We start from the raw sequence: 25,278 nt of genomic DNA, 5'->3' as shown, positions 1-25,278 counted from the left end.
GTTATTCTTCGTTTTTCATTAATATAAATAATACTACAATAAATTCCTTTTTAAAGATTATTTATGGCCGGGCATGGTGGCTCACGCCTGTAATCCTAGCATTTTGGGAGGCCGAGACAGGAGGATCATCTGAGGTCAGGAATTCGAGACCAGCCTGACCAACACGGAGAAACTCCGTTTCTAGTAAAAATACAAAATTAGCCAGGCATGGTAGCACATGCCTGTAATCCCAGCTACTTGGGAGGCTAAGGCAGGAGAATCGCTTGAACCTGGGAGGTAGAGGTTGTGGTGAGCCGAGATCACGCTATTGTACTCCAGCCTGGCAACAAAAGCAAAGCTCTGTCTTAAAAAAAAAAAAAGACTATTTACTTGCCATAGCGTTCCTTAAGTGGGTCCAAAATTATAACAGTGGCCAACCCGAGCATTGCTTATAAAGCACAGGTTTGTAGTAGTGAAGTGAGATGTTAATGTGAACGGGGCCCATAACGGGCTTGATTGAGGTAACAGAGCCTGGGATACCGAACATTCACTGCTTTTAACCTGATTAAATGAGACCTGTTTCTTCCCCCGCTTACTTGTCCCCCGCCCGAGACAGGGTCTTGCTTGATCACCCAGGCTGGAGTGAGGGGCGTGATCTCAGCTCACTGCAACCTCCGCCTCCCAGGTTCAACCGATTCTCTTGCTTCAACCTCCTGAATAGATGGGAATACAAGTGCATACCACACCAGCCTGATTTTTCATATTTTTAATAGAGACGGGGTTTCACTGTGTTGACCAAGTTGGAATTGAGACTTCTTTCTGTCTTGAGAGTTGGTCGACCATTCTGGAGAATTTCTTCCCTAGCTAGGAGGAAGTTGTCCAGAATCTTTCTGACAAACTATGGCTAAATGACTCACAAATGTGTAAGAATGGAATAATGATATCATAGTGTTGATGAAAAGAGTTGAACTCTTGGCCGGGTGTGGTGGCTCAGGCTGCAATCCCAGCAGTTTGGGAGGCCAAGGCAGGTGAATCACTTGAGGCCAGGAGTTTGAGACTAGCCTGGGCAACATGGTGAAACCCTGTCTCTACTAAAAATACAAAAAATTAGCCGGGTGTCATGGTGGGCACCTGTAATCCCAGCTACTCATGAGGCTGAGGCAGGAGAATCAGTTGAACCCAGGAGGCGGAGATTGCAGTGATCCGAGATCACGCCATTGCACTCCAGCCTGGGCAACAAGAGCAAAAAAACTCCATCTCAAAAAAAAAAAAGAGTCGAATTCTGTAAAATATTTGAAGAGATTTATTCTGAGCCAAATATGCGTAGCCATGGCCCGTGCACAGCCCTCAGGAAGTCATGAGAACATGTGCCCAAGGTGGTCGGGGCACAGCTTGGTTTTATATATTTTAGAGAGTCATGAGACATCAATCAAGTATATTTAAGAAATACATCGGTTTGACAACTGTAAGAGGGGGTTGGGGGGGACAGCCTTCCAGGCTACAGGTGAATTTAAACATTTTCTGGTTGACAGTTGGTTGAGTTTATCTAAAGACTTGGGATAGGTAGAAAGGGAATATTCAGGTTAAGATAAAGATTATGGAGACCAAAGTTCTTGTGGAGTCTTACAGTGGCTGTCCTTAGAGGCAATAGATGATAAATGTTTCCTATTCAGATCTTAATCTCTTTAGAATTTGGGAGGGTCTGGAAGAAAAAGATCTAGCTACGTTAATAGAGATTCTTTACAGATGCAAATTTCCCCCCCCCCACAAAGAAGGAGCTTTGCAGGGCCATTTCAAAATATGACAAATAAACATATTTTCAGGTAAAATATTTTAATTTTCTTCCTTGTCTCGTAATGTTATGCCAGAGTCAGGTTGAAAAATAAGTCATGATATATAGGGTCAAATAAAACCCATCTGATGGGAATTTGTGGCTTGTAGGGCATGACTCCCGAGATCCCTTAGATAGAAATTTGGGCAAGATCAAAAAATCGGAGTTTAGTCCTCAATAGTATCTTTTACATGAGGTTGACAGAGCTGCCCCATCAAAACCAGGACTGTCTTACCATTTCTGGTAAGGAATGGTAGTGTTCTTAATGAGTCAGGCTCTCTTTTGACCACAGACACAGATGCCAGTCAGTTAAACTGGGTCTCAATTTAGGTAATTTTCTGCTCAGGGAACACAGGCTAGTTAATTAGCCTACATAAGGTCTAAATTCATAACTGTGGTTCCTCAGTGTGGTTCTTCAACCACTTGAGCTAATGAGCTATAGATACAAAATAATTTCACAGTCTGGTACAAAATAAGCACACAGGTAGATTGTAGGTAACAAGCCAAGGTCTCCAATGATGCTTGTTAATTTCACACAGCACAGACATGGCCAAGAGGACATGCAGAGCATCCTAACGGAAACACATCCCGAAAACTCTACTGACCTTTTGTTTCTGTCCATGATATGGATGAAGTGGTAAATACTAAACAGAGAGGGACCACAGGGTGGTGACGATAAACTGTCAGTATTTCCATTTTACATTTAGTCACTCATTCATTCAACACAATGACTAGTGTAGGAACTGGGCTGGAACTGCAGGGAGAGCAAGAACAATTATCCCACGCGTCCTACTGTGCCCAAGACTGCCACTTGCCACCTAAAGCCACTTGTTCACCACGGCGAAAGGGCTTAGGTGGCTTTTCCAAATGCATCTAAAAAGTCTACAGCAATAGACTCCGATGACTGTTGGACTTAACTCACTGAACACTGACCACAGCTTACAAAACAGTCCACCTTCCAGCTATTCACCAGGCACCTACAACTCCCAAAGACGTGAACCCAGCACCAGAAACCACCACCCAGGGGAAAACTGTGCAGCAAACCTTCACAAGCACAGTCAACCTAGGCTAAATCATACCCTTTGTTATTTTAAAACAAAAAACATACTTGTTATTTTAAAACATACCTTCTTAAGTCTCAGGTCCCAATTTGCGTTTCGGGCCTCTTCTCCAGGCCCCACCCCTGCTCAAAACTAGTCTGACCGCTTTGATTTCCATATTCTCTACCCTTCTCCCCACCCCCCTTATCTCTAGCCCCAGAAGCCTTCTGAAAGCTAATCCTGTACCTGGCTCCTAGGCGTCCCTGTCACTGAAGCATGTTTTGGTCAAAGTTTACCCATGATTACTATCTGTCAGCTGCCAGTGGAAATTGGAATGAGGAATTTGAAATTCAAGTCCAGGCCTTTACTTGGTCAGCTGGAATCATCATATTTTGTTCTCCTGACAGCAAACACCCATGTGCGCCGGCAGTGGCAGGACACTAGCTCTGCACCCGGAGTTCCCAGGTGCAAGTTCTGCACCCTACTTTACCTTTGTGATTTGGACGAGAATTATGGCTGAATTGTGTTTACCCCAAAATCCATATGTTGAAGTCCTAACCCCCAGTGTCTCAGCATGTAACCTTGTTTAGAAATAGGGGGACTGCAGCTGCAATTAGTTAAGAATAAGGTGGGCCCCTACTCCCATACAACCAAGGTCCTTATTAAAGGGGAAATTTGGAAACAAACATGCACACAGAGAAAACGCTATACGAAGATGAGGCAGAGATCAGGATGATGCTCCTATAAGCCAAGGAACACCAAAGACTGCCAGCAATCCACCAGAAGCTGGGGAGAGGCACAGCTGATTCTTTCTCACAGCCCCAGAAGGACCTGAGGTTGCTCCTCCGGTTTAAGCCACTCCCTTTAGGGTACTTTGTTACAGCCACTTTTGGAAACCAATGTAGCAAGATACCATGTTGCAGTTTTCTCATCTGTAAACTGGGAATACATACGGCACTTCTCTAATGAGAGGCATAAATAAATCACAGTTTAAGTTGCTTAGAATGATGCCTAGCAGCTAAGTGTATTTTAGTGGCAAATAGTTGTCCCCAAACATTCTTGTTTAATCAAAGAGCTCTCACCTTTTATGTTTTCTAGTGTGTCTTCCCACCACGTTGCCTAAGGAAATGCAAGTGCACAAATAAGCCTACACCAGATTTCTCAGGAGATGAGGGGCACTCACACTTGGCTGGCGCGGCCAGAACAGGGTGTGGCGGCAAGAGAGAGACTTTCCTTTGTGTATCAGCAGGGAATCTAGGCTCCCTCCCTGCTTGCTCTTCATCCCCACACCCACTCAAATCCCATCCTTCTTGCCCCGAAGCAGCCACCAGCCTCGCCCTGGCCCTAGTCCTGGCCCCCTTTTCTAGTTACAGTCTCTCAAAACCCCAAATCATCCTATAGTGAAAATGTAATCAACTTGAAACCTCATTCTTCTATTTCACCCACCCCACCCGTTCCAGGCTTTCAGTGAGGTATAGAGAGGCCCATATCTCCCATCAAACTTGATTTTCTGTTACTTGTCCATGTATATATCCTTCTCCACTAGAGTCTCTTCACCCCACCTCTACTCATTAGTACTGGTTTCCTCTGTCAATTCCAACCTACCCAATCACGATAGCTCAGCCCCTAACTCACCCCTTCTACGAAGCCTTCTCTAAACTCCTGTGATGGTGAATAGCCACACACCAGAGTTCACTGTGAATGGCACAAACCTGGCACTGCCCTAATTGTTTCATGTGTGTCAGTCATAAGACCTTAACGAGATGGGACGTTTTGAGACCATTCATTCATCACACACACACTTATAGGAACTACAGATGCAGGCACTATGCTAGGCACTGGGGTGACCAGCATCAGCGTCTGCCATTTATTGAGAAGTTTCTTTGTGTCAGATTTTATCCTAATCCTCATGATGATGCTTTAAGGGAAGTGCTGGCCTCAGCCTCAGTTTACAGGTGAGAAAACTAAAGGGAAGGGAGGGGAGGGGGGAGGGGAGATGAGGGAGAGAGGGAGAGGGGAGGGGAAAGGGAGAGGGGAGGGGAGAGGAGGGGGAGAGGGGAGAGGAGGTGGAGAGGGGAGAGGAGGGGGAGAGGGGAGGGTAGGGGGAAAGGGGAGATGAGGGCTAGAGGGGAGGGGTAGAAGGGAGAGGTAGAGGGGAGGGGGGAGGGGAGAGGGGAGGGAGAGGGGAGAGGGGAGGGGAGAGGGGAGGGGATGGGGAGAGGGGACGGGGAGGGGAGGGGGAGGGGAAGGGGATGGGGAGGGGAGGGGGAAAGGAGAGGGGACGGGGAGGGGAGGGGGATGGGAGAGGGGAGAGGGGAGGGGAGGCTTTACAAGCAACACTGGGAGAAAAGAATCAGCAATAAACCCAATATTAACCAAAAGGACAACATGGCAACCAAAAATGTGAATAAGATCACAGGTTATATTAATAAAGTTACATATCTAGGAAGTGGAAGTGGATAGTCTACCATTTTTAATATTCTTTTACATTTGTTCTAAAGTTTCGCTCAGAATTCTAGGCCTAAAATTTGAGAGTCAGATGTCATGTAGGTTCAGATTAAACTAATCAATATAATTAAGAATCCTCAAATTTCACAATTTTATAAGTTACATATTGACTGAATACACTGACTTAAAGAGTAACTTAAAGCTAAGCTTATAACATAAACTTACAGGCTTACACCATTCCCAAAGTTTTCAATGAAGGTGTAAGATCAGGTCATGATAGTTCCTATCTGGGAAAGGAACCTCAAGATTATGATGGTAAAATGGTGTACTTAAAAACAAACCCTTGTTCATCCCACACCTTATCAAATCAGGTCACCAATATATTACAGGACATAAAAGGAAAAGCCTAACTAGTTACCTAGTGTCACCAGCTGGTAACACTCAAGAGCAGTTTCCATTTCTTTTATTTTTATTTATTTTATTTTTTTTGAGATGGAGTCTTACTCTGTCGGCCAGGCTGGAATGCAGTGGCACAATCTCAGCTCACTGCAACCTCTGCCTCACAGGTTCAAACGATTCTCCTGCCTCAGCTTCCTGAGTAGCTAGGACTACAGGTGCATCCCACCATGCCTGGCTAATTTTTGTATTTTTAGTAGAGATGGGGTTTCACCATGTTGACCAAGCTGGTCTCTAACTCCTGACCTCAGGTGATCTACCTACCTCGGCCTCCCAAAGTGCTGGGATTGTGGGCGTGATGAGCCACCACACCCAGCCAGCAGTTTCCATTTCTAACATGGAAAAGCGTTTAACTTCACCTACAGCAGCATGCTGCAATAGACTTCTACCAATAGGACAATGGGTCCTGGGCAAGCAGTCATCAATAGTTACTTCTGGCGTAAAAGGAGACAAAACTGTAAAAGTCACTAAGGTTTAAGAACACTTTGGCACACCTTTATCATCCAAGTCTCAAACAAGACCCTCTGTGGAAACTGCCTGTGGCTGAGTTAATCATCCCTGGCATCCATTCTCCCCTTTCCCTGGAGGCTTAACTGGTTTCGAGGCTGCCAGCAAGAGAATATGTTTTCCTGCCTCCCTTGCAGCTAGGTTGGGGCAAGCTCTAACCAGTTCCCTGTGAGGGCAATGATTTGTGTACCTTCAGTTTCACATCCTTTAAAAAGTAAAATGCTAGATGGGTGTGGTGGCTCACTCTCATAATCCTAGGACTTTGGGATGCCAAGGCAGGAGTATTGCTTGAGGTCAGGAGTTCAAAACCAGCCTGGGAAACATAGTGACACACTGTCTGTATACAAAAAAATAAGAAAATTAACCAGGCATGGCATTATGTGCCTGTAGTCCTATTTGGGAGGCCAGGGCAAGAAGATTTCTTGAGTCTAGGAGTTTGAGGCTGTAGTAAGCTATAGTGACACCACTGTACTCCAGACTGGACCGCAAAGGAAGACACTAAGAAAGACACCGTCACAGACAAAAAAAAAAAGGAAAGTGCTTCTGCTTTACTTTCCTTCTTTCTAGTTCTCTGGGGAGCACTGTCCAAAGACTTACGTCATTTTAATGTTTCTAGTAGCCACATTAAAAAAGTAAATAGAACCAGGTGAAATAAATTTTACTCTATTTATTTAATCCAATTATGTCCTAAATAGTAGCACGTCAGTGTGTAATTATAAAAAATTAAGATATTTTACATTCTTTCTTTGGTACAATGTCTTTGAAATTTAGCGTGCATTTTACACCTACAGTATACATCTCAGTTTGGACTAGCATATTTCAAATGCTCAAGAGCCACATGTGGCCAGTGGCTAGCACACTGCACAGAGCAGCTCTAGAGGATAACAGAGGACATGGGAGAAGGGCTTGGGTTCCTGGGTTAATCTATGGAGCAGAGCTGCCCCGCTGGCTCTTAGACTATTTTTAAACATTTACTTCAGAAGAAAACAAATTCTACCTTGTTAGAGCTACTGTATAGGGTATTTTGTTATTGCAGCTTATCATGTACCTAATTAGTATACCCATTGGGACCTCACAGAAAGACCCTGCACCTTCTCAGTTATGAAGCAACCCTTCAAAGAATGAACAGGCCAGGCATGGTGGCTCACACCTGTAATTCCAGCAATCTGGGAGGCCAAGGCAGGCGAATCACCTGAGGTCAGGAGGTCAAGACCGGCCTGGGCAGCACGGCGAAAACCCATCTCTACTAAAAATACAAAAAAATCAGCCGGGTATGGTGGCACACGCCTGTGATCGCAGCTACTCAGGAGGCTGAGGCAGGAGAATCATCTGAGCCCGGGAGGCAGAGGCTGTAGTGAGCTGAGATCGCACCACCACACTCCAGCCTGGGTGACGGAGCAAGACTCTGACACACACACACACACACACACACACACACACACACACACACAAAATGAAAAGACTCATGAGTTCACATTGAATCTCATCAAAAACTCTTCCAAAACCGTAGCCTAAATCTGAAAAGTTGCTACAGAAACATTCTCACTCAGCATTGGGAAATACATCTTAGAACAAACATATCCAAGGAGAATATGTGGTTCCTTAAACTTTTCCTTGTTCTATTCTTACATTATAAACCTCTACACTTTCCAGCTAACCAGCCCACTGGGCAGCCCAGGAGGCAGGAACCAGCTAGAGACCATCAGATCATTCGGCTCCCAAGAAAATAAAAATGAAATCCTTTCAGGCAGTGCTTCCCAAAAAGTGAAAGCATTTTCATGAATACAATAAAAACTACTCTAATCGTTGAATAATCAAGTTGACCAGAACACACTGACTTTCCTGTTTTAAAAGGGAAGACTCAAGCAAAAAGGGAGGGACTCAAGCAAAAGGAAAGCCAATTCTAGTCACTAACGTCATCTTTATAGACATACTGAACATTTGGCCGACGCTGGCCCCTGTATTGCCGTATAGTTGAAAATAACTACATCCACACAGCAAAGATCTTTAGGTAGAAACTCTACTGAAAATATCCACAGGATGATTCAGAAGCAATTTCTGTTTCACTCCCAAGGAGAAGTTCATAAAAGAATTTGTCAAACAAAAAACATGTAGGTCAACAACAGCCTTCATTCAAAATGATCAGGTAATTAATGCAGAATAAAGACATAAGAGATAATGGTCTAAATGACTCATTACTTGTATAGACTAGGATATTTCCCCAAGTTTAGGGGTCAAGCCCTGGGTTTCATATTGGTTTCCAGTTGGAAAGTTATTATGTTTAACTGAGAATGACGGTCTGGGGTAAATAGAATAAAGCTATGACCCATTTAGCCCACAATGGAGCTCCATGTAGAGAGATGTTTTATTGGCACCACTGGAAGAGCAGAAGCAGCATCTGCTCTTCCTCCCTTCAGAACTGAAATGCATTTGGCTCTCAGGAAACAAAGAATCTTTCCCTGTCACAGGAGGAATAATGCTGACGTCGGTGAGCTTTGCCACTGTGGATGAACTTGTGGTGACGGAAAATCACTGTAGAGGTCTTATTTAAGCTTAGAGCAACAGGGTAACATCTATTTTATGCAGTTTGAAGCTTCACAATTTAGGAACCAGGAACTTGTTAGCAAGCATGTGCCATGGTTGACAGCACACAACGCTCTCCCATCAAGAAAAACCAGGAGAGTTACCATCTTTCTGTTATTTACCAAATGTTTGACTTTGGCCAAGTTACTTACCCGCCCTCAACATTCATTTCTTCCTCTATCAACTGCATTGTAGCAATGGTCTTTACTGGATAGAGTTTTGTAAGCATTAAATGACGAAGAGCATGCAAAGGGGCTTGGGACCGTGCCTGGCGCCTGGTGAGCATTCAATCCATGAGAGCTCCTTATTTCTGTAATAGGAGGTCGGCCATCCATACGTGTTCACTCTTGCTATTAATATTATGCAGTGGCACCCATTGAAAAACTGTGATGCTCCAGCCTCACTCTCTTAGATGCTGAAAATAGTCCCAAGGATGAACAGTGGAGCTAAGGTCTATGACAGTGCCAGCTTAGTGGGGGAATGCCAGGGCTTCAGAGTAACTGTTCTAGGATGGAAGGGTATGGAGTTATGTTATGGGTTGACTTGTGTCCTCCCAAAAATTCATATGTTGGAGCCCTAAAGCTCCCCTAACCTCAGAAGGTAACCTTATTTGGAGATAGGGTTTTCACAGAGGTAATCAAGCTAAAATGAGGTCATTATAGTGAGCCCTAATCCAGTATGAGTGACGTCTTTATGAAAAGGAGGAATCTGGGCACAGACACATGCACAGAGGGAGAATACCACATGAAGATGAAAGCAGAGATGGGGCAAGGCTTCTGCGAGCCAAAAACTGCCAGCCAACCGCCAGAATCTAGGTCAGAGCATGGAACAGATTCGCCCTCGCAGCCCTCACAAGGAACCAACTCTGCCAGTACCTGGATCTTGGGCTTCTAGCCTCCCGAACTCTTAGACAATACATTTCTTTAGTTTCAGCCACCTGGTTTGTGGTACCCTTTGTTACGGCAGTCCTAGCAAACTAATACCAGGCAAAATCAGGCAGTGAGCAGGTTCTCCATTTAAAACAGGCTGAAAAGACCTAGAAAATATGTAGCATGGCACAAATTTGACCAAATTTCTCTCTAGAACTTTAGTAAAGTCTCCTACCTCCACCCAGTGGGGTCATCACTGATTTTTTAAAAATTATGTCTATTTAAAAAAAAAAAGGCTTAGCTTGAAATAGATTTGGCCAAGGTTCCTATGTCTACAGAGAGACTTGGATTTTAAATACTCCCATTGTGTGTATGTGCGTGTGTGTGTGTGGTAAGGGAAGGAGGCTCCAGCATTTGTAAAAACTTACTATAAATGACTAAAAACTCTTGAAAAAAATACCTTGGCAGAGATGTTGGTTGTCGACCCTCATGAGAGCTGTTATCTTTTTTTTTTTAACAGATGGAGTTTCACTCTGTCACCCAGGCTGAAGTAAAGTGGCATGATCTCAGCTCACCGCAACCTCTGCCCCCCCAGGTTCAAGCGATTCTCCTGCCTCAGCCTCCCGAGTAGCTGGGATTACAAGCATGCACCAGCATGCCTAGCTAATTTTTGTATTTTTAGTAGAGACGGGGTTTCGCCATGTTGGCCAGGCTGGTCTCGAACTCCTGCCCTCAGGTGATCCACCCGCCGTGGCCTCCCAAAGTGCTAGGAGTACAGGTGTGAGCCACCATGCCCTGCCGTGAACTGTTATCTTAACAGGCAACAAACTCAAACCTCTGTCTGAGCAGGATATGCCTGGTTCTTCAAGATTCATGGGGTGTATGCATTTCCTTGGCTGAAAGCTACAATAGTTAGTAGCTGCTATGTAAAGGTATACCATCAATTTAATCTCTCTTAGGGCCTGTCACTTTAAACTGGCTGTTTTGATTTTTTTAATGGAATGTCCGCTGCTTCCCTATTACAATGAAATATATAATTGGGAATAAATCTTTCATCAAATTAAGCATACACCCTCAAAGTAAACGGTGAAGGCCTCGATCACGTTTGAATGACATTTCTCAAGATTTGTTACAAAGATCTTTCAACCCCATTTCCCATCCCTCAACCTCCACCCATTTCACTCAAGTCACTAAAAATTGGCATCTACAAAGAAATTCCAGAAGCCTGAGCATTTTATTAGCAAAGGGAAATCCCAACCTTTTTGGCCTCATTTTTCATGATGACAGCTCATTTTCCCCTGTGGAACCACATACTAGCTGCTGCAAATATTTAAAGAGGTAAAGAAGTTATTTTTTCAAGCTACGGTCATAAAAGATACAAATAATGATCATTGAGAACTCTGTGCTTGCTTAATAAGCATAAAAATCAGTCTATCCATTTTTAAAACTAGGATGAAAACTTTATAGTATTCTTCTTTAAATACTCAGGGACATGCCATGGGCACTCTTCTGGGCTCCTGAACTATTAATATTACTATTTTGTATGTCAAGGGCCATTTTTGAGACTGAGTTAACCCACTGTGCTGCAAGCTGCCTCCCTTGATTGACCTTCTGACCTTTCCCCCTCTTCCCAACCACGCTTCCAATGGGAGTCCAGAAGTAAGCCTACATATCTACAGGCAATTGGTCTTTGACAAGAGTGAGCAGATCATTCAATGAGGGAAAGAATAGTCTTCTCAACAAATGGTGGTGAGACAACTGGATAAATTTAACCGATGAGATGCAAGAACGAATGAATTTGGATCTGACTCCTACCAGCAAGGCCTGCATGAAGCTCCACCTCCATAAAGCTCCCCAAATTCTCCCATTCTCAATGATTCAGCCCTCTGAAAATTTGCAGCATTTATCACCAGGCCCTACAACTTAATAACTAGTTAGTTATATCATCTTAGAGGTACCTTGAGTATCTATAGTCTATACTGCTTGTATTTTGCTCTAATTGTTTCCTACATGTTTTTTTTTTCTCTTCCCACCGAGGTTTATCAGCTTTTTAAAGACAACAACCATATTTGCATTTCTCTTGTATCCTATCTACTATCTAACAACTCAAGTTTAAGAACTCCCAAAATAAAGTTATAAATGTGAAGTAAAAAAGGTTATCCATCATAGAAATTTCATAATGCTGTTTAGCCTCTGTGGGTTATCTGCAGGGTCCCAAATAGACTTAAGAATCAAAACCACTGGACAATGACACTGTCTAACCACAGCCCTCAGAGTCAGGCTCATTCCCTACCAAACTCACATCTGTCTTTGACACAGTGCCAGTTGTTAAGTCTTCCGGAAAGGACACTCCCATTCAATCTTTACCCACGTGATGGCCCTGGGGTCACAGAGTGACCTGAAGGCCACCCATAGGAGGCCCCCTTGGGCCACTTTCATCCTATGTTTACTCCTGGATTTTGCTCGCAATGGCCACAAACCGATCTGGCCACAGACCTCCCAGACGCAGGCTCGCTGAAATGTGATCACACCAGTGGGTCACCTGTCTTCTTTATGCAAGCGCGAGAACCTGATCTGCTATTCTCCTCTTCCTACCCCCCAGAAATACAAAGAATCCTTTCTTCCTCCTTTTCCCTCACACAGACAAGCAGGAAAATGTGATGCCCAATGGTTTAAAATATTTTGAGACAGACCACTCGTTTCAGGTTAAAAAAAATTATAATTTGGTTCATTCAACTGAATGTAAATGTTTGTAAACGTGTTTTTCCTTAACAATACATATATATGCATGATATACATGTACATATATCAAGAACTTCCAAATCAAAGGCATACATTGGAAAACAAGCCTCTCTTCTCCACTCCCTCCCAGCTCTCAGTTTCCCTGTTCGGCAGCAGCAACTGTTACCAGATTATTCTACCCTCCAGACCATGTAAACTTTTTGAATCCTACTTTTTATTGCCGGTTGCTAATTAGGAGGAAGAAACAAATATTTACTAAGCATCTCCTGAGCACCAGGCCCTAAGATTTTTGACATTCTTTTTTTTTTTTTGAGACATAGTTTCACTCTTGTTGCCCAGGCTGGAGTGCAATGGCATGATCTCTGGCTCACCGCAACCTCCGCCTTCCGGGTTCAAGTGATTCTCCTGTCTCAGCCTCCCAAGTAGCTGGGATTACAGGTGTGCACCACCACACCCGGCTAATTTTGTATTTTTAGTACAGACGGGTTTCTCCATGTATGTTGGTCAGGGTGGTCTCAAACTCCCAGCCTCAGGTGATCCTCCCGCCCCAGTCTCCCAAAGTGCTGGGATCACGGGTGTCAATCACTGCACCCAGCCAACATTCATTTAATGCATTTAACTGTCACCCCAACCTTACAGGGCTAATATTATTTCCTCCACTTTTCTGGTGAGGAATCTGCGCTTCAGAAGAGTAAGAGACTTGTCCCACAAACCTAGGTCCAAGTCTAAAGTCACTTTTAAAGCTACTCCCTAGATTGCTCTGTTTTTTGCTTTTTGAGACAGGGCCTTGCTTTGTTACCCAGACTGGAGTGCAGTGGCGTGAACACAATTCACTGTAGCCTTGAACTCTTGGGCTCAAGCCATCCTCCCACCTCAGCCTCCCGAGTAGCTGGAACCATAGGTGTGGCCCACCATAGGTGGCTAATTTTTTAATTGTTTTGTGGAGATGGGGTTTTACCATGTTTGCCCAGGCTGCTCTTGAATTCCTGGACTCAAGATCCTCCTGCCTCAGCCTCCCAAAGTGCTGGGATTACAGGAGTGAGCCACTGTGCCAGCAGATTGCTTAGTTTCTTAAAATATACTTTCCACCCAAAATTCCTCTTTCAGGAAACATGGGCTCTTGAATCAGGCTGCCTTAGTGCAAAAACTGGTTCTAGAACTTAAAGTTCTAAGAACCCAGACAAATGACTGCATGTCCCTAAGGCCTCAGTTTCTTCATCTGTAAAATAAGCTTAATAGTTATACCCACCACGTAAGATTTGTGGCAAGAGTAAATGAATTTCACGTGAAAAGCTTAGTATAGCTCCCGACATTTGGTTAATACTTCCTAATGGTTAATTATTATTAGCATTATTATCATACGGTTAACAAACAGGGCTTTGAAATGTTTTTGTTGTTGTCTTTTTCTATTCCCTCCATTTAGCTGTACAGTTCTGTGGCTTGGGGAAACAATCTGGATGTGGAGAGCCATTTGAAATTGTTGGACTCCATTATACCAATTTCCTCCTCCCCAGGCTCTCCTCCCCAAGGTCTGCTTCTCAGCATTTCTTCTCTTAGCACTAACTGCCAAAATCATAGCCTTTTCTGCTGCCAAATCCCAGAAGCTTTTACTAGTGTTATTACAGTGGATTTTTTTAAATCATGGAAATATTTCAGTTTTTCTAACTGGATTCCGGCAACACCCTCCCTACTGCCACCAGTTTTTGATTTTTAAACCAAAAGTTTATGTGCCTATCATTCCTCTGGGCCCCTGTTCATATACATGGAAGTCTAGACTGATGAAATTTTGCTAAAAATAATCTTAACTTATGTAAATGAAAGCTACCTAGATTCCCTTGGAATAGAAAAAGGCATTTGTTAACCTGGTCACATAATTTAGAAACCCCTATCTGCTGAATTGCACAACATTTTCCATTTAATTGCCTTTTTCTCCTTAGCTGAAAGCCACGGGAGATATGTAGGCTGCATAACATACAGCCAGCAGACGATGAGGTTGAAGGAGGTTTCTTAGAAGTTGGATGACCAGGACTTTCACTCTGGCCAACAGCTAGTTTCATGTCTTTGTCAAAGTCTCTTTGCACTCTGTGAGTTTTATTTAATTTACCTAAAGGATAAGAAGGTGAGACCAACTTTTTTCATAAGGCTTCCCAGTTCTTTCTTTAAGTGGGTCGGTATTTTACCATCATCCCATAAGCATCTCATCTAGCCTGGGTTTTATCAGGGCAGTAAGTTACATGTCATGATGCAGCCTCAGGAGATAAGCTTCAGGCAGAAGTAGGTATGCAAGTTACATATTAGCCATAAAAGACACAGTCTCCATTTATTGCAAAAATGCAGCTGTGCCAAGCTGTCAAAATATAATTCATGGCAAAGCAATAAAATCCAGGTTCATCTTTAATTAGCTCATCTGAAATGATAGCTGAACAAGCCCATTTTGAGAGTGACATACCTTGGCTTCCATCTAATTCCCTTCCATTAATTTCTCCCATTCCACAACTCTGCTCAAAGTTTCTGGAATGCAGCTAGTACAAGACTGGGATCATAGAAGGGTTTATGGGGTGACCTTTTAAAAAAATATTACCGTGTACAACCCCTCTGCTACGTTTTTCTCCCTTTTCTCCTGAGGGAGACTTTGTTTCATAACTCTGACATCATAACTGGTTCCTCCAATCCAGAGTCTTTTATGATAGATAACAAATAAGGAAGAGTCCCTGGAATTCAGTGGGAGGAAAGGTACGGGCAGCAATAGATACCATTTTACCACAAAAGCCTTAACAGAGTTGAACACGTTTCCTAAAGCCAAAGATGAACCATGCTAATATGTCATTCCTGAACCACCCTCATGAGAGAGACTAGCTTCTTCTAAAAACAACATTCTGAATCAGGATTTCTGGCAACCTTAGAAATGTTGAGATTTTTACTGATTCTTTCTTTGAAGATGTTTAACGTGACTGTTCCTTTCTCTACAAGGCACAGATCCCCAGAATTAAAGAAAAAAAGCATTTTGAAAGCTACGCACACAAACAGCAAGGAACCTAGAGCATGCCATCTACAGAAGCTACCCTGAGCTGGGGCCAAGAGCACTTGAGTGTCTGTAGTTTATTAACTCAGCAGTGCCTTATCAAGGTGGGAGGAGCGTTTCTGCAGCTCCGTGGAGAAGGAACAGCCAGACTCTGAGTCACCGCATACTCACGTCACTCTTCCTGAACTTCGCTTTCAAGCTCTTCATGTTTAGTCCATTCAGCCTTCCAAAGCTCTAGAGATTTTTCAACACCTAAGCAGAGAAAAAAAGGACATATGTAGGTTTCCAAATAAGGCATTCTGTCTTGATTGGATTACAACTTTGGGTCATGGGTAGGAGACAGAGCAGGGCTGGGTTGGGAAGGTGGTCAGTTAACAGCTGAGGAGTGGTAAATAACATATTTCCATTTATAATATACTCCCTAGAAGCTTCTGACATTTTCAAATTAACCAAAACTTCCATTTTTTCCTACTTATTAACATTTATTTTAACTGACAAATACAAATTGTATATACTTTTACGGTGTACAACATGACTTTTGAAATATGCATGTATTGTAGAATGGCTAAGTTGAGCTAATTAACATATGCATTGCCTCACATACTTATTATTTCACTGTGATAAGAACACTCCAAATCTACTGTCAGGAATTTTTCAAGTATACAATACACTAACTATAGTTACCATGTTGCACAATAGATCTCTTCATCTTTTCCTTCTAACTGAAATGCTGCATCCTTTGACCAACATCTCCCCATCCACCTCCCCCACTGTCCCACTCCCACACCCCCACCCCTGCTCCTGGTAACTACTATTCTATTCTCTGCTTCTATGAACTGGACCTTCTTAGATTTCTGTATCAGTGAGTTCTAAAACATTAAAAGTAGAGCAAGTCTAAGTTACTGCTTAACTGTCACTATACAAAATGCTGTATCTCTATGTTCAAGTAATTCTTCGACATATCTTCTGTGCTGCAATCATGCCATCCACCTCCTTGTGAAAGTGATGAGGAAAACAGTTCATATTCCAGATGCCACTCATTCCCTATTTATTTTTCTCAGTGTTTGTTCCCGTCTCCCCTCCCCAGAATGCACAGGGCAGTTAGTGAAAAATGCCAGGAACAACAAAACCTCCCTCATCAAATAGCTCATTCCTCAGGGGGCCTCTCTAAACAATGCAAGACTCTCAGGGTCCTGTGGGACTCAGCAATTCTGAGTTGCAGCTGAATCTTAAGCAATCACTTCATTTAACATGGGTCTGTGGTCCCCTGGAAATTGAATGTAATTATCTTTTAGCAAGCATACATTTACCTTTTTCAGGGAAGAATGCTCCGAGTTTTCACTGGATTCTACGAGGTAGTTGCCACCCTTCAAAAGTCAAGATTGCTTGTCTAGTCTAAGTGCCTCATTCGCAGAAGTAGAAACAGAGCCTCAGACAAGTTTTGAAACTTGCCTGAGTCACAAAGCCTATTCATGATAAGATTCAGAACCAGACCCTAAAGCCTGACTAGTGGCTGAATGTTTTCACTGCCGTATATGGTTTTGGTGTTTTTTTTTTTTTTTTAATTTCAATAGTTTGGGGATATAGGTAGTTTTTTGATACACAAATTCCTTAGCAATGAATTCTGAGATTTTAATGCAAACAATATGTTGTCTTTTATCCCTCACCTCTCTCCCAACCTCCCCTACCCACTCTGTATGTTTTTGCATCCTTATAGCTTAGCTCCCACTTACAAGTGAGAACATACGGTATTTGGTTTTCCATTCCAGAGTTCCTTCACTTGGAATAACGGCTTCCAGTTCCATCCAGCACTGCCCTATACAGTTTTACAACTAAAACCAAAAAGCCAAATCCTGTGTTAAAACATGTATAGACCTTATCTTTTTTTTTTTTTCCTTTTTTGTGGAGAATGGGGTCTCACTATATTGCCCAGGCAGGTCACGAACTCCTAGGCTCAAGCTATTCTCCAGCCTCTCCATCCCCGAGAGCTGGGATTACAGTCACGAGCCACTGTGCCCGGCAAACATGTACAGACTCTACCTTTTTCATTACATTTGGAAATGTACAAAATGTGTAATCTTTGCATGTAGATAAAAAAATGAAAATACACTTAGGTCAAAAAAGGCAAGATAATCTATATGAAAGTTTCCATCACATAGTAAATGCTCAATAAATGTCACATCAAGCCCACTGCAAGTAAGAACAGGTGACCTTTAACAGCACCATCCCAGAGGAGAACTGAGGAATAGCAGGCACACGTTTACCACAGTTAACTACTGTTTTCAGAAGCCTTGCCAGGTCATCTCACATTCCCCCACATCCTTATTATTCTGAAAAAAAACTGACATGAGAGGATGGTTGGGGAGTGCAAGCCACTGAATGCCGTACTCATCCTTCTTCTTGAGCTTGTTGCTACCTCTAGAAGTCACCCAGTGACTCTCTGGCTTCCAATGTGTCTACTTTCATTCTTGCTGCTGTCATTGATTAGGGCCCGTGGATAAACGGTGTGAAAACCCAGTCATCATGAAGCACTTTGTTGTCATGAATCTGGAGGCCTCACTGTGACTGCAGCCTCTCCATGGCCCCTTTCAATCTTCCCAGCCTCAGCGGGAGTGACAGATGCATGTTGCCTTGGAAACGACACACACCATAATTATACATTGTTAACTGCCAAGCATTTAATCACAGAGAAGGCTGGGCTAGTACCTGAATAGCAAGTGCAAATTCCAGGGCAGTGTTTCTCAAAGTCAGCCCCTAGTTAATCCATATCAGAAGGACCTGGGGACTAAATGTAACCTTTCAGCCCCTGTCCTGTGAAAACTGAATCTCAAGGGGTAGAGCCCAGGAACTTCCTTGGTTGAATTTTTGCACACTGAAGTTAGAGAAACTAGAACTGATGTAGGTGGAACAGGAACACACTTGTCAGAGTTGGGCTGGTTCATAAACCAAAGTTGGGTTGTTTTTTTTTTTTTCAAGTCAAAACAGAATCACCTTTTGATGAATCAAAGTAGAAATAATGATAATCAGATATTCCCAAACTGTCACTGGCTAGCCCAGGGTTTCTACACCAACTGTTGCTAGAAAGTGGAAATCATCCTTCGAATTTAATTCCTTCCCCCTTCTTGTGGAAGTACTAATAACCAAGGAAACAGGACAAATCAGTCCAGCAGAAAAGGGAGAAAAGAGAGGCCACATATTGGATAACCCAAAATGTGCAGTTCCCCACAGCAGAGCCACTCAAAGCATTCCTTCATTCACACATTCAGAGAGCACAAAGTCTTAGGCAACAGCGGGGAAGATTTTTGTTTGAGGTCATGGGGGTTTCGTGGGTGTTGTATTCATTTTTCTGTGTATTTGTCTTTGGCTTTTCTTTTTTTTAAAAGCATGCAGTGAAAAGTATACAAACTCTTATTTGAAGAGGATTAAATAAATAAAGCAATAATTCCAAAAGTTCCCAAGGGAAGGTATTAACCGCCAAATTGAGTGTCTTCCTGGAGTCCCTGGCTTTGGGTGTGTGACAGCTGGATGGCCCACGGGCCTAACTCCACAGTGATAGAGATAAGTGTCAAAGGAAAAGAAGTTCTGGAAATCCACACAATGGTAACTCTAGAGGCATGAACTGTAGCTGGGGTAAAGTTATTAATAGATCACTGCTTTCCTGGTATTCACGAAAGGATCTCACACCTGGAAGCCATGGCTGGCGGGAAGTAATGTGGCCCCTGGAATAACGCCAGGTGCCAGCTGTCCCAGCATCTCCTCTTCCTCAAGATGAATCATGAGTAAACGGACTCGCCTTCCTTGGGCCAACTGGGATCTTACAGTCCCATTTTCAATCCCAAACTTCCAAAGCCCAGGCTGGGCTACAGCCTATGTTGAGTAAAGTGACATCTATCAGTTTGGCAAGGCCACACTAAAGGCAGTCCTTGGAAAAGTCATTAAATCAAGATGCTTACTTCAAAAGAAATGCAGCAAAGCTGAATTAGCTGCACAGCAGCCTAACTGGAGTATGTACCAGACAGGATCATGCATCTATGGAAAAAGCTCTCTGAACTAAGTTCTCCCATTTCAAGCAAGATAAAGCATACCTACCCACTGAGCAGAAATATTAGTCAGTTTGTTGCCCATTTAATTCAAAATCAGTCCCTGCAATATGGCATCCATCACTGGCCACCAATCGTCAATCACTGGCCACCAATCATCACTGGCCACCAATCATCACAGAATGGACGTCACATTGATAGATGAGGATGGAGCAAGGCAGAGATGTACATGCTTGTTTCCATCTCATTTGAAAGACTGGATGCAACGCTGTTTATTTATTAATTCATTTTCCCTTTTAAAAAATAATTTAACTCCCAATCCTAACCTGCATTTTAAAACCTTGATATTAGCCTATACAGCTTTATCATTAACAAAAAAGTTAAACTTCTTTGAGCATTAAAAAAAAAAAAAAAAAAAAAAAAAACCCTTACAATGGATATGGGGTTTTCTTTTGGGTGTAATGAAAATGTTCTAAGATTTATTGCTGTAATGGTTGCACAACCTGTGAACACACTAAAAACCATTCATTCATACACTTTGAGGAGGTGAAGTGAATGGTATATGAATGATATCTCAACAAAGCTGTTATTTTTTTAAAAAGCTTAATAATCTCTATTACATTCGCCAGTCCTTAGGATTAAGAAAATTCCAGGTTATTCGGATATGGTGGCTCACACCTGTAATCCCAGTGATTTGGGAAGACGAGGCAGGCGGATCATTTGAGGTTGCAAGTTCGAGACCAGCTGACCAACATGGTGAAACCCTGTCTCTACTGAAAATACAAAATTAGCCGGGTGTGGTGGCACATGCCTGTAATCCCAGCTACTGTGGAGGCTGAGGCAGGAGAATCGCTTGGTCCCAGGAGGCAGAGATTGCGGTGAGCTGAGATCACACCATTGCACTCCAGCCTGGGCAACAAGAGTAAACTCCATCTCAAAAAAAAAAAGAAAGAAAGAAAATTCCAGGTTAGAAACCTCTAGACTGATGAAGAAAGAAATGCAGCCAGGCGGGCGTAGCAGCTCATGTCTCTAATCTCAACATTTTGGGAGGCTAAGGTGGAAAGACTGCTTGAAACCAAGCATTCAAGACCAGCCTGGGCAACATGGCAAGATCCTCTCTCTACAAAAACAAAAAAATTAATTAGTTGGTGTTGGTGGCACATGGCGCATAGTCCTAGCTACTCAGGAGGATGAGGTGGAAGGGTCACTGGAGCCTGGGAGTTCAAGGCTACAGTAAGCCATGATCATGCCACTGCTCTTCAGCCTGGATGAAAGAGTGAGACCCTGTCTCGAAAAAAATAATAATAATATTCCATCACAAAATACGGGAATACATCTATAGAATTCTCAGCCAAACCAGAACACTAACATGTGCCCCTAAATAGGCTTCAGGACTTTTTCTTGCAAGTTAAAAAGGACATCAGACTTAAAATCCACACCACAGACCAAGTGGTGAACAAGCCTCAACACACTCCTTCTCTCCTTGTCGGCATCTACCTCTTCTCACTCAAGTGCTTGAGTATTTCTTTAGACAATAATCTCTCTGCAACAAAAATGCAATTTTAACCAAAGCCGTATAAACATTCAATTTTCTCAATCCAGCAAAACAAATACATTCTGTTGAAGGTCTCTCCAGACCAACTTCCCAGTGAAGGTATCCTTAACAACACAGCACCTCACGCCATCCAAACCCCTCCCAGTGGGCGGAAGCTGCTTCAACCTCTGCCCCTCAGACAGGGCTGTGCTGTGAGTTATGTTGCTGCTTCTGGAAGGACACAAAAATGGGAAGCAGGGCCCAACGGGTACTGTTCCTTCTTGCCCAATTTACCTTACAGCAGATTTGTACTGTTCTAGAAAGACAGAATTTTAAATACATACAAACACTCAGCATAGGAACTACAAGCAGGCCCAGAGGACTCCAAACTGACTGAGGATATGAATAAAGAATAATTTAAAAATCATCTTATAAGTAGGTGTTAAATACTGTAGAAATTCAAAGAGTGAGAATCTTGAAGGGCTAGAAAAAAATCAGAGAAGTCTTCCCAAATGGGAGCAGGGCTCTAACTGAACTTAAAGGAAACACAGGATTTGGACAGGTGAAGGAGGAAAGGGCATTTTGTCCATCTCTCTCACAAGATGGGGGACTCCTTTCTTAGACTTTCCAGGTAAGGGTCTGACACCTGTATACTCTCCCCAAGTGGTCCCATAAGCTATGGTGTGAACGTGTCCTCCAGAAGTTCATGTGCTGGAAATTAATTGCCAATGTAACAGTATTAAGGGATGAGGACTTCAAGAGTGATTGAGTCATGAGGGTTCTACCCTCCTGAATGGATTCATGCTTTATTACGGGAGTGAGTTAGTACTTGCCAGAGCCCGTTATTATAAAAGTGAGCTAGGCTTGCTTTGTGGTCTCTTTCGCATCCACCTTCTGCCACCAGATGTCCCTTGCTAAGGACCAACACCATGTCCTTGGACTTCCCAAAGTCCAGAACTATGAACCCAATATGCTTATTTTCTCTGTAAATTACCCAGTCTGTGGTATTCTGTTATAGCAACAGAAAATAGACTAAGACAGTAGGGGTGGTAGGAATCATTGCATAGTTCTCTGCAAAGAATGATCCTCCCCCAGTCTGACTCCTTTAGACCCTGGATGTGAGTGAGGGATTCAAGAACCCCATTACCAGTTTTCATCTGATTTGAAAATTTACATCTCAGACTACCTACTTACTTTGGAATAGAGTATTTTCATTTTGCCTGTACTTGAGTCCTGACCATTGGCATATAATCAATAAATGTTTTACAGTTGAACATGCAGAACAAAGATACAGGATAAAGTGCTTGGATAGACTTTAGACCTCACCTGACCTTAGCAAGGCTCTCATGGATCCCAAGTGCACTGAGGACGGTGAGTTCTCTGATACGGGTTAGCGTCATTGGGATATTTGTACAAATGCAACACGGTGATTGGGTTTTACTACGTACAAGAGAAAAGCACTAAGGTTGTAAAAGACCCAGCTCATTTGGCCTCTGAAATCTTACCAGGATGCCCCTCCTTTTTCCTTCCCACCTGCCCCTTCCCTCTTATTACTGCTGTCCTCATGCAGCATCCCCCCAGTCACGTGCTAAGCCTACCTGAAGGAGCTGACCATATTCAGTAATGCAACATTAGGGTCAGAGGAGAGCAAGGATCATCAGCTAGTACCCTGGAGGCAAATTCTTAGGACAGAGATTTTCTCAGCCTGATTCTAGAACTATGGGGCAAGCCAGGGATTCCCCCCACAAATCAACATGCCTGCTGTGTTATTTCATGTGAGACCTTCTTCCCCTTCTAGTCAGGGAGCTCCTCAAGAAGCAAAGCGTCCATCCTAGACAGGGCCAGGGTTTCACCTCTGGCCTCAGCAAGGCTCTCTTCATAGTCAAAACTTAGTGAAACTTTGCACTGCCTAAATGAATCAACGATGAATGAATGAATGAGCACCACGGTTAGATTGAAAACACAGACATGCCACAGTCATTTTAGCCTGAGGTGCAAATTTTCAAAGGATTCAACTGAAAACTGGTTAACAGGGCTCTTACTCACGTCCAGGTCTAAAAGGGTCAGAGTGTGTTTGGACTGTGGGAGGGTCTTCCTTTAGACAGAGCTATGCAATGATTCCTAACACACCTACTCAACCCCATGAGAGGCTTACAGGACTGAAGAGATTGGACGGTGTCTGATCCACGCCTGAAAACTCTAAAACGGAGAGAAACTGGCCTATGCTTCAAGGACGGAAATGAAGGAGAGGTTGCTGTTGTGTTGTAATCAGCCTGAATGCTGGAGTTTATTTGTGCATAAATATGTGTTTCCTATGGAGCATGTGTACACAACTCACAATAGAGGGAAATAAGTGGTGCTAGATTCTGTGTAATAGGGTAGATTGGAAGGACACAGAGGGCAGAGGGAAGCAGATTCCCTGATGGAGAAGCAAGAGGCAATCACATGACATTCATCAAGGGAATTGCAGAAGAGGGGTCTGCAGTGATGGTCCAAGAATGGAGTGAGAAGAGGGAGATCTCCAAGAGGCCCCTCTGCTGGTGTGCCAGGGCTGCCACAGCAAAGTACCACAGACTGGGTAGTTTAAACAACACAAAATAAAGCCCAAGGTCAAGGTGTCAACAGGGTTAGTTTCCTTCTGAGGCACTTCTTCGTGGCCTATAGATGGATGTCTTTGCCCTGTGTTTTCACATGGTCTTCTGGGTGTGTCTGCATCCTAATCACTTCATCTTATGAGGACACCAGTCATATTGGATTAGAGTCCACCCATATACCTTATTTTACCTTAATTACCCCTACAAAGGTCCTATCTCCAAATACATGTACATTCTAAGAAACTGGAGGTTAGGACTTCAACACAGAAATGGGATAGAGGGGCACAATTCAGTCCATAACATTCCCAGAAATAGCCCAGAATTAAGAGTAAAACAAACATCTGTCAAATTCAGAACATGGCACTATCATGCTATAGTACCAGTCAAATAAGAATTTTCAGCCAGAAGTGGTGGCGGGTGCCTGTAATCCCAGCTACTCGGGAGGCTGAGGCATGAGGATTGCTTAAACCTGGGAGGTGGAGGTTGCAGTGAGCTGAGATCGTGCCACTGCACTCCAGGCAGGGTGACAGAGTAAGACACTGTCTCAAAAAGAAAAAAAAAAAGAACTTTTTTATCACTCTAACTTCTTATCTTCCCCTGCCCTACCCCTAGTTTTACCATAGAGAGATCCCTAGAGGGATCCCAAACTGTGATAGGAAGATGCCGGAGGCAGGGTAGCAGGGTGAAGCAGGGACAAAGAGAAAAGGGAGAGCTATTTAACTTTAAATCAAATTTCAACGTTTTATTGTTATTAGATTGGTGCAAAAGTAATCACGGTTTTTGCCATTAAAATAACAAAACCACTATTACTTTTGCACCAACCTAATATTTGACATTGAGGACTCTAAATTCTGAATTAAGAGTACTTAGCAGTTGAAACTGACTGCAGAACTTTTTTTAAAATCTAAGAATAAGTCAGAGGCTGGGTGCAGTCACTCATGCCTATAATCCCAGCACTTTGGGAGGCCAAGGTGGGAAGATCACTTGAGCCGGAGACCAGCCTGGGCAACATAGTGAGATCTCCATTTCTACAAAAATAAAAGTAAATTAGCTGGGTATGGTGGGGAGCACCTGTAGGCCTAGGTACTTGGGAGGCTGAGGCAAGAGGATCGCTTGAGCCTAGGAGTGTGAGGCTACAGGGAGCTATGATTGTCACTACACTCCAGCCTGGGAGACAGCGCGAGACCCCATTTTTAAAAAAAGAAACGGCCAGGTGTGGTGGCTCACGCCTGTAATCCCAGCACTTTGGAAGGGCAAGGTGGGTGGATCACTTGAGGTCAGAAGTTCGAGACCAGCCTGCCAAAATGGCAAAACCTCGTCTCTACTAAAAATACAAAAATGAGCCAGGTGTGGTGGTGTGTGCCCATAATCCCAGCTACTGGGGAGGCTGAGGCAAAGAATCACTTGAACCCAGGAGATAAAGGTTGCAGTGAGCTGAGATCGTGCCACTGCACTCCATCCTGGGCAACAGAGTGAAATTGTGTCTCAAATAAATAAATAAATAAATAAATCATAGATTTCATCCAGAGACAAGGAATATACTAACCTCACAAAATAACTTTCAGACAGGCGGATACCAAACAAGGCTGCTTTATGATTACTATCTCATAAATCTTATTTATTCAGCAAACCA

The 25,278-nt window shown here is 43.2% G+C and overlaps 1 protein-coding gene across 8 annotated transcripts in view; it reads right to left on the bottom strand.

Annotated features, from left to right (window-relative positions):
- Positions 1-25,278, bottom strand: part of RAI14 (retinoic acid induced 14) — a 174,247-nt gene that overhangs the window by 127,982 nt on the left and 20,987 nt on the right. For all 8 annotated transcript variants that reach the window (XM_078004647.1, XM_078004650.1, XM_015139828.3 and 5 more), the window contains exon 2: positions 15,649-15,729. In XM_078004647.1, coding sequence (XP_077860773.1) covers positions 15,649-15,684 — 36 coding nt within the window. In that variant the 5' untranslated portion in view covers positions 15,685-15,729. The remainder of the gene's footprint in view (positions 1-15,648; positions 15,730-25,278) is intronic.

This window comes from Macaca mulatta, chromosome 6 (genome assembly GCF_049350105.2).
Source record: "Macaca mulatta isolate MMU2019108-1 chromosome 6, T2T-MMU8v2.0, whole genome shotgun sequence".
In the NCBI taxonomy this organism is placed as follows: Eukaryota; Metazoa; Chordata; class Mammalia; order Primates; family Cercopithecidae; genus Macaca; species Macaca mulatta.
Note: the sequence above shows the minus strand (reverse complement) of the source record. Positions and strands in the feature narration are given on the sequence as shown.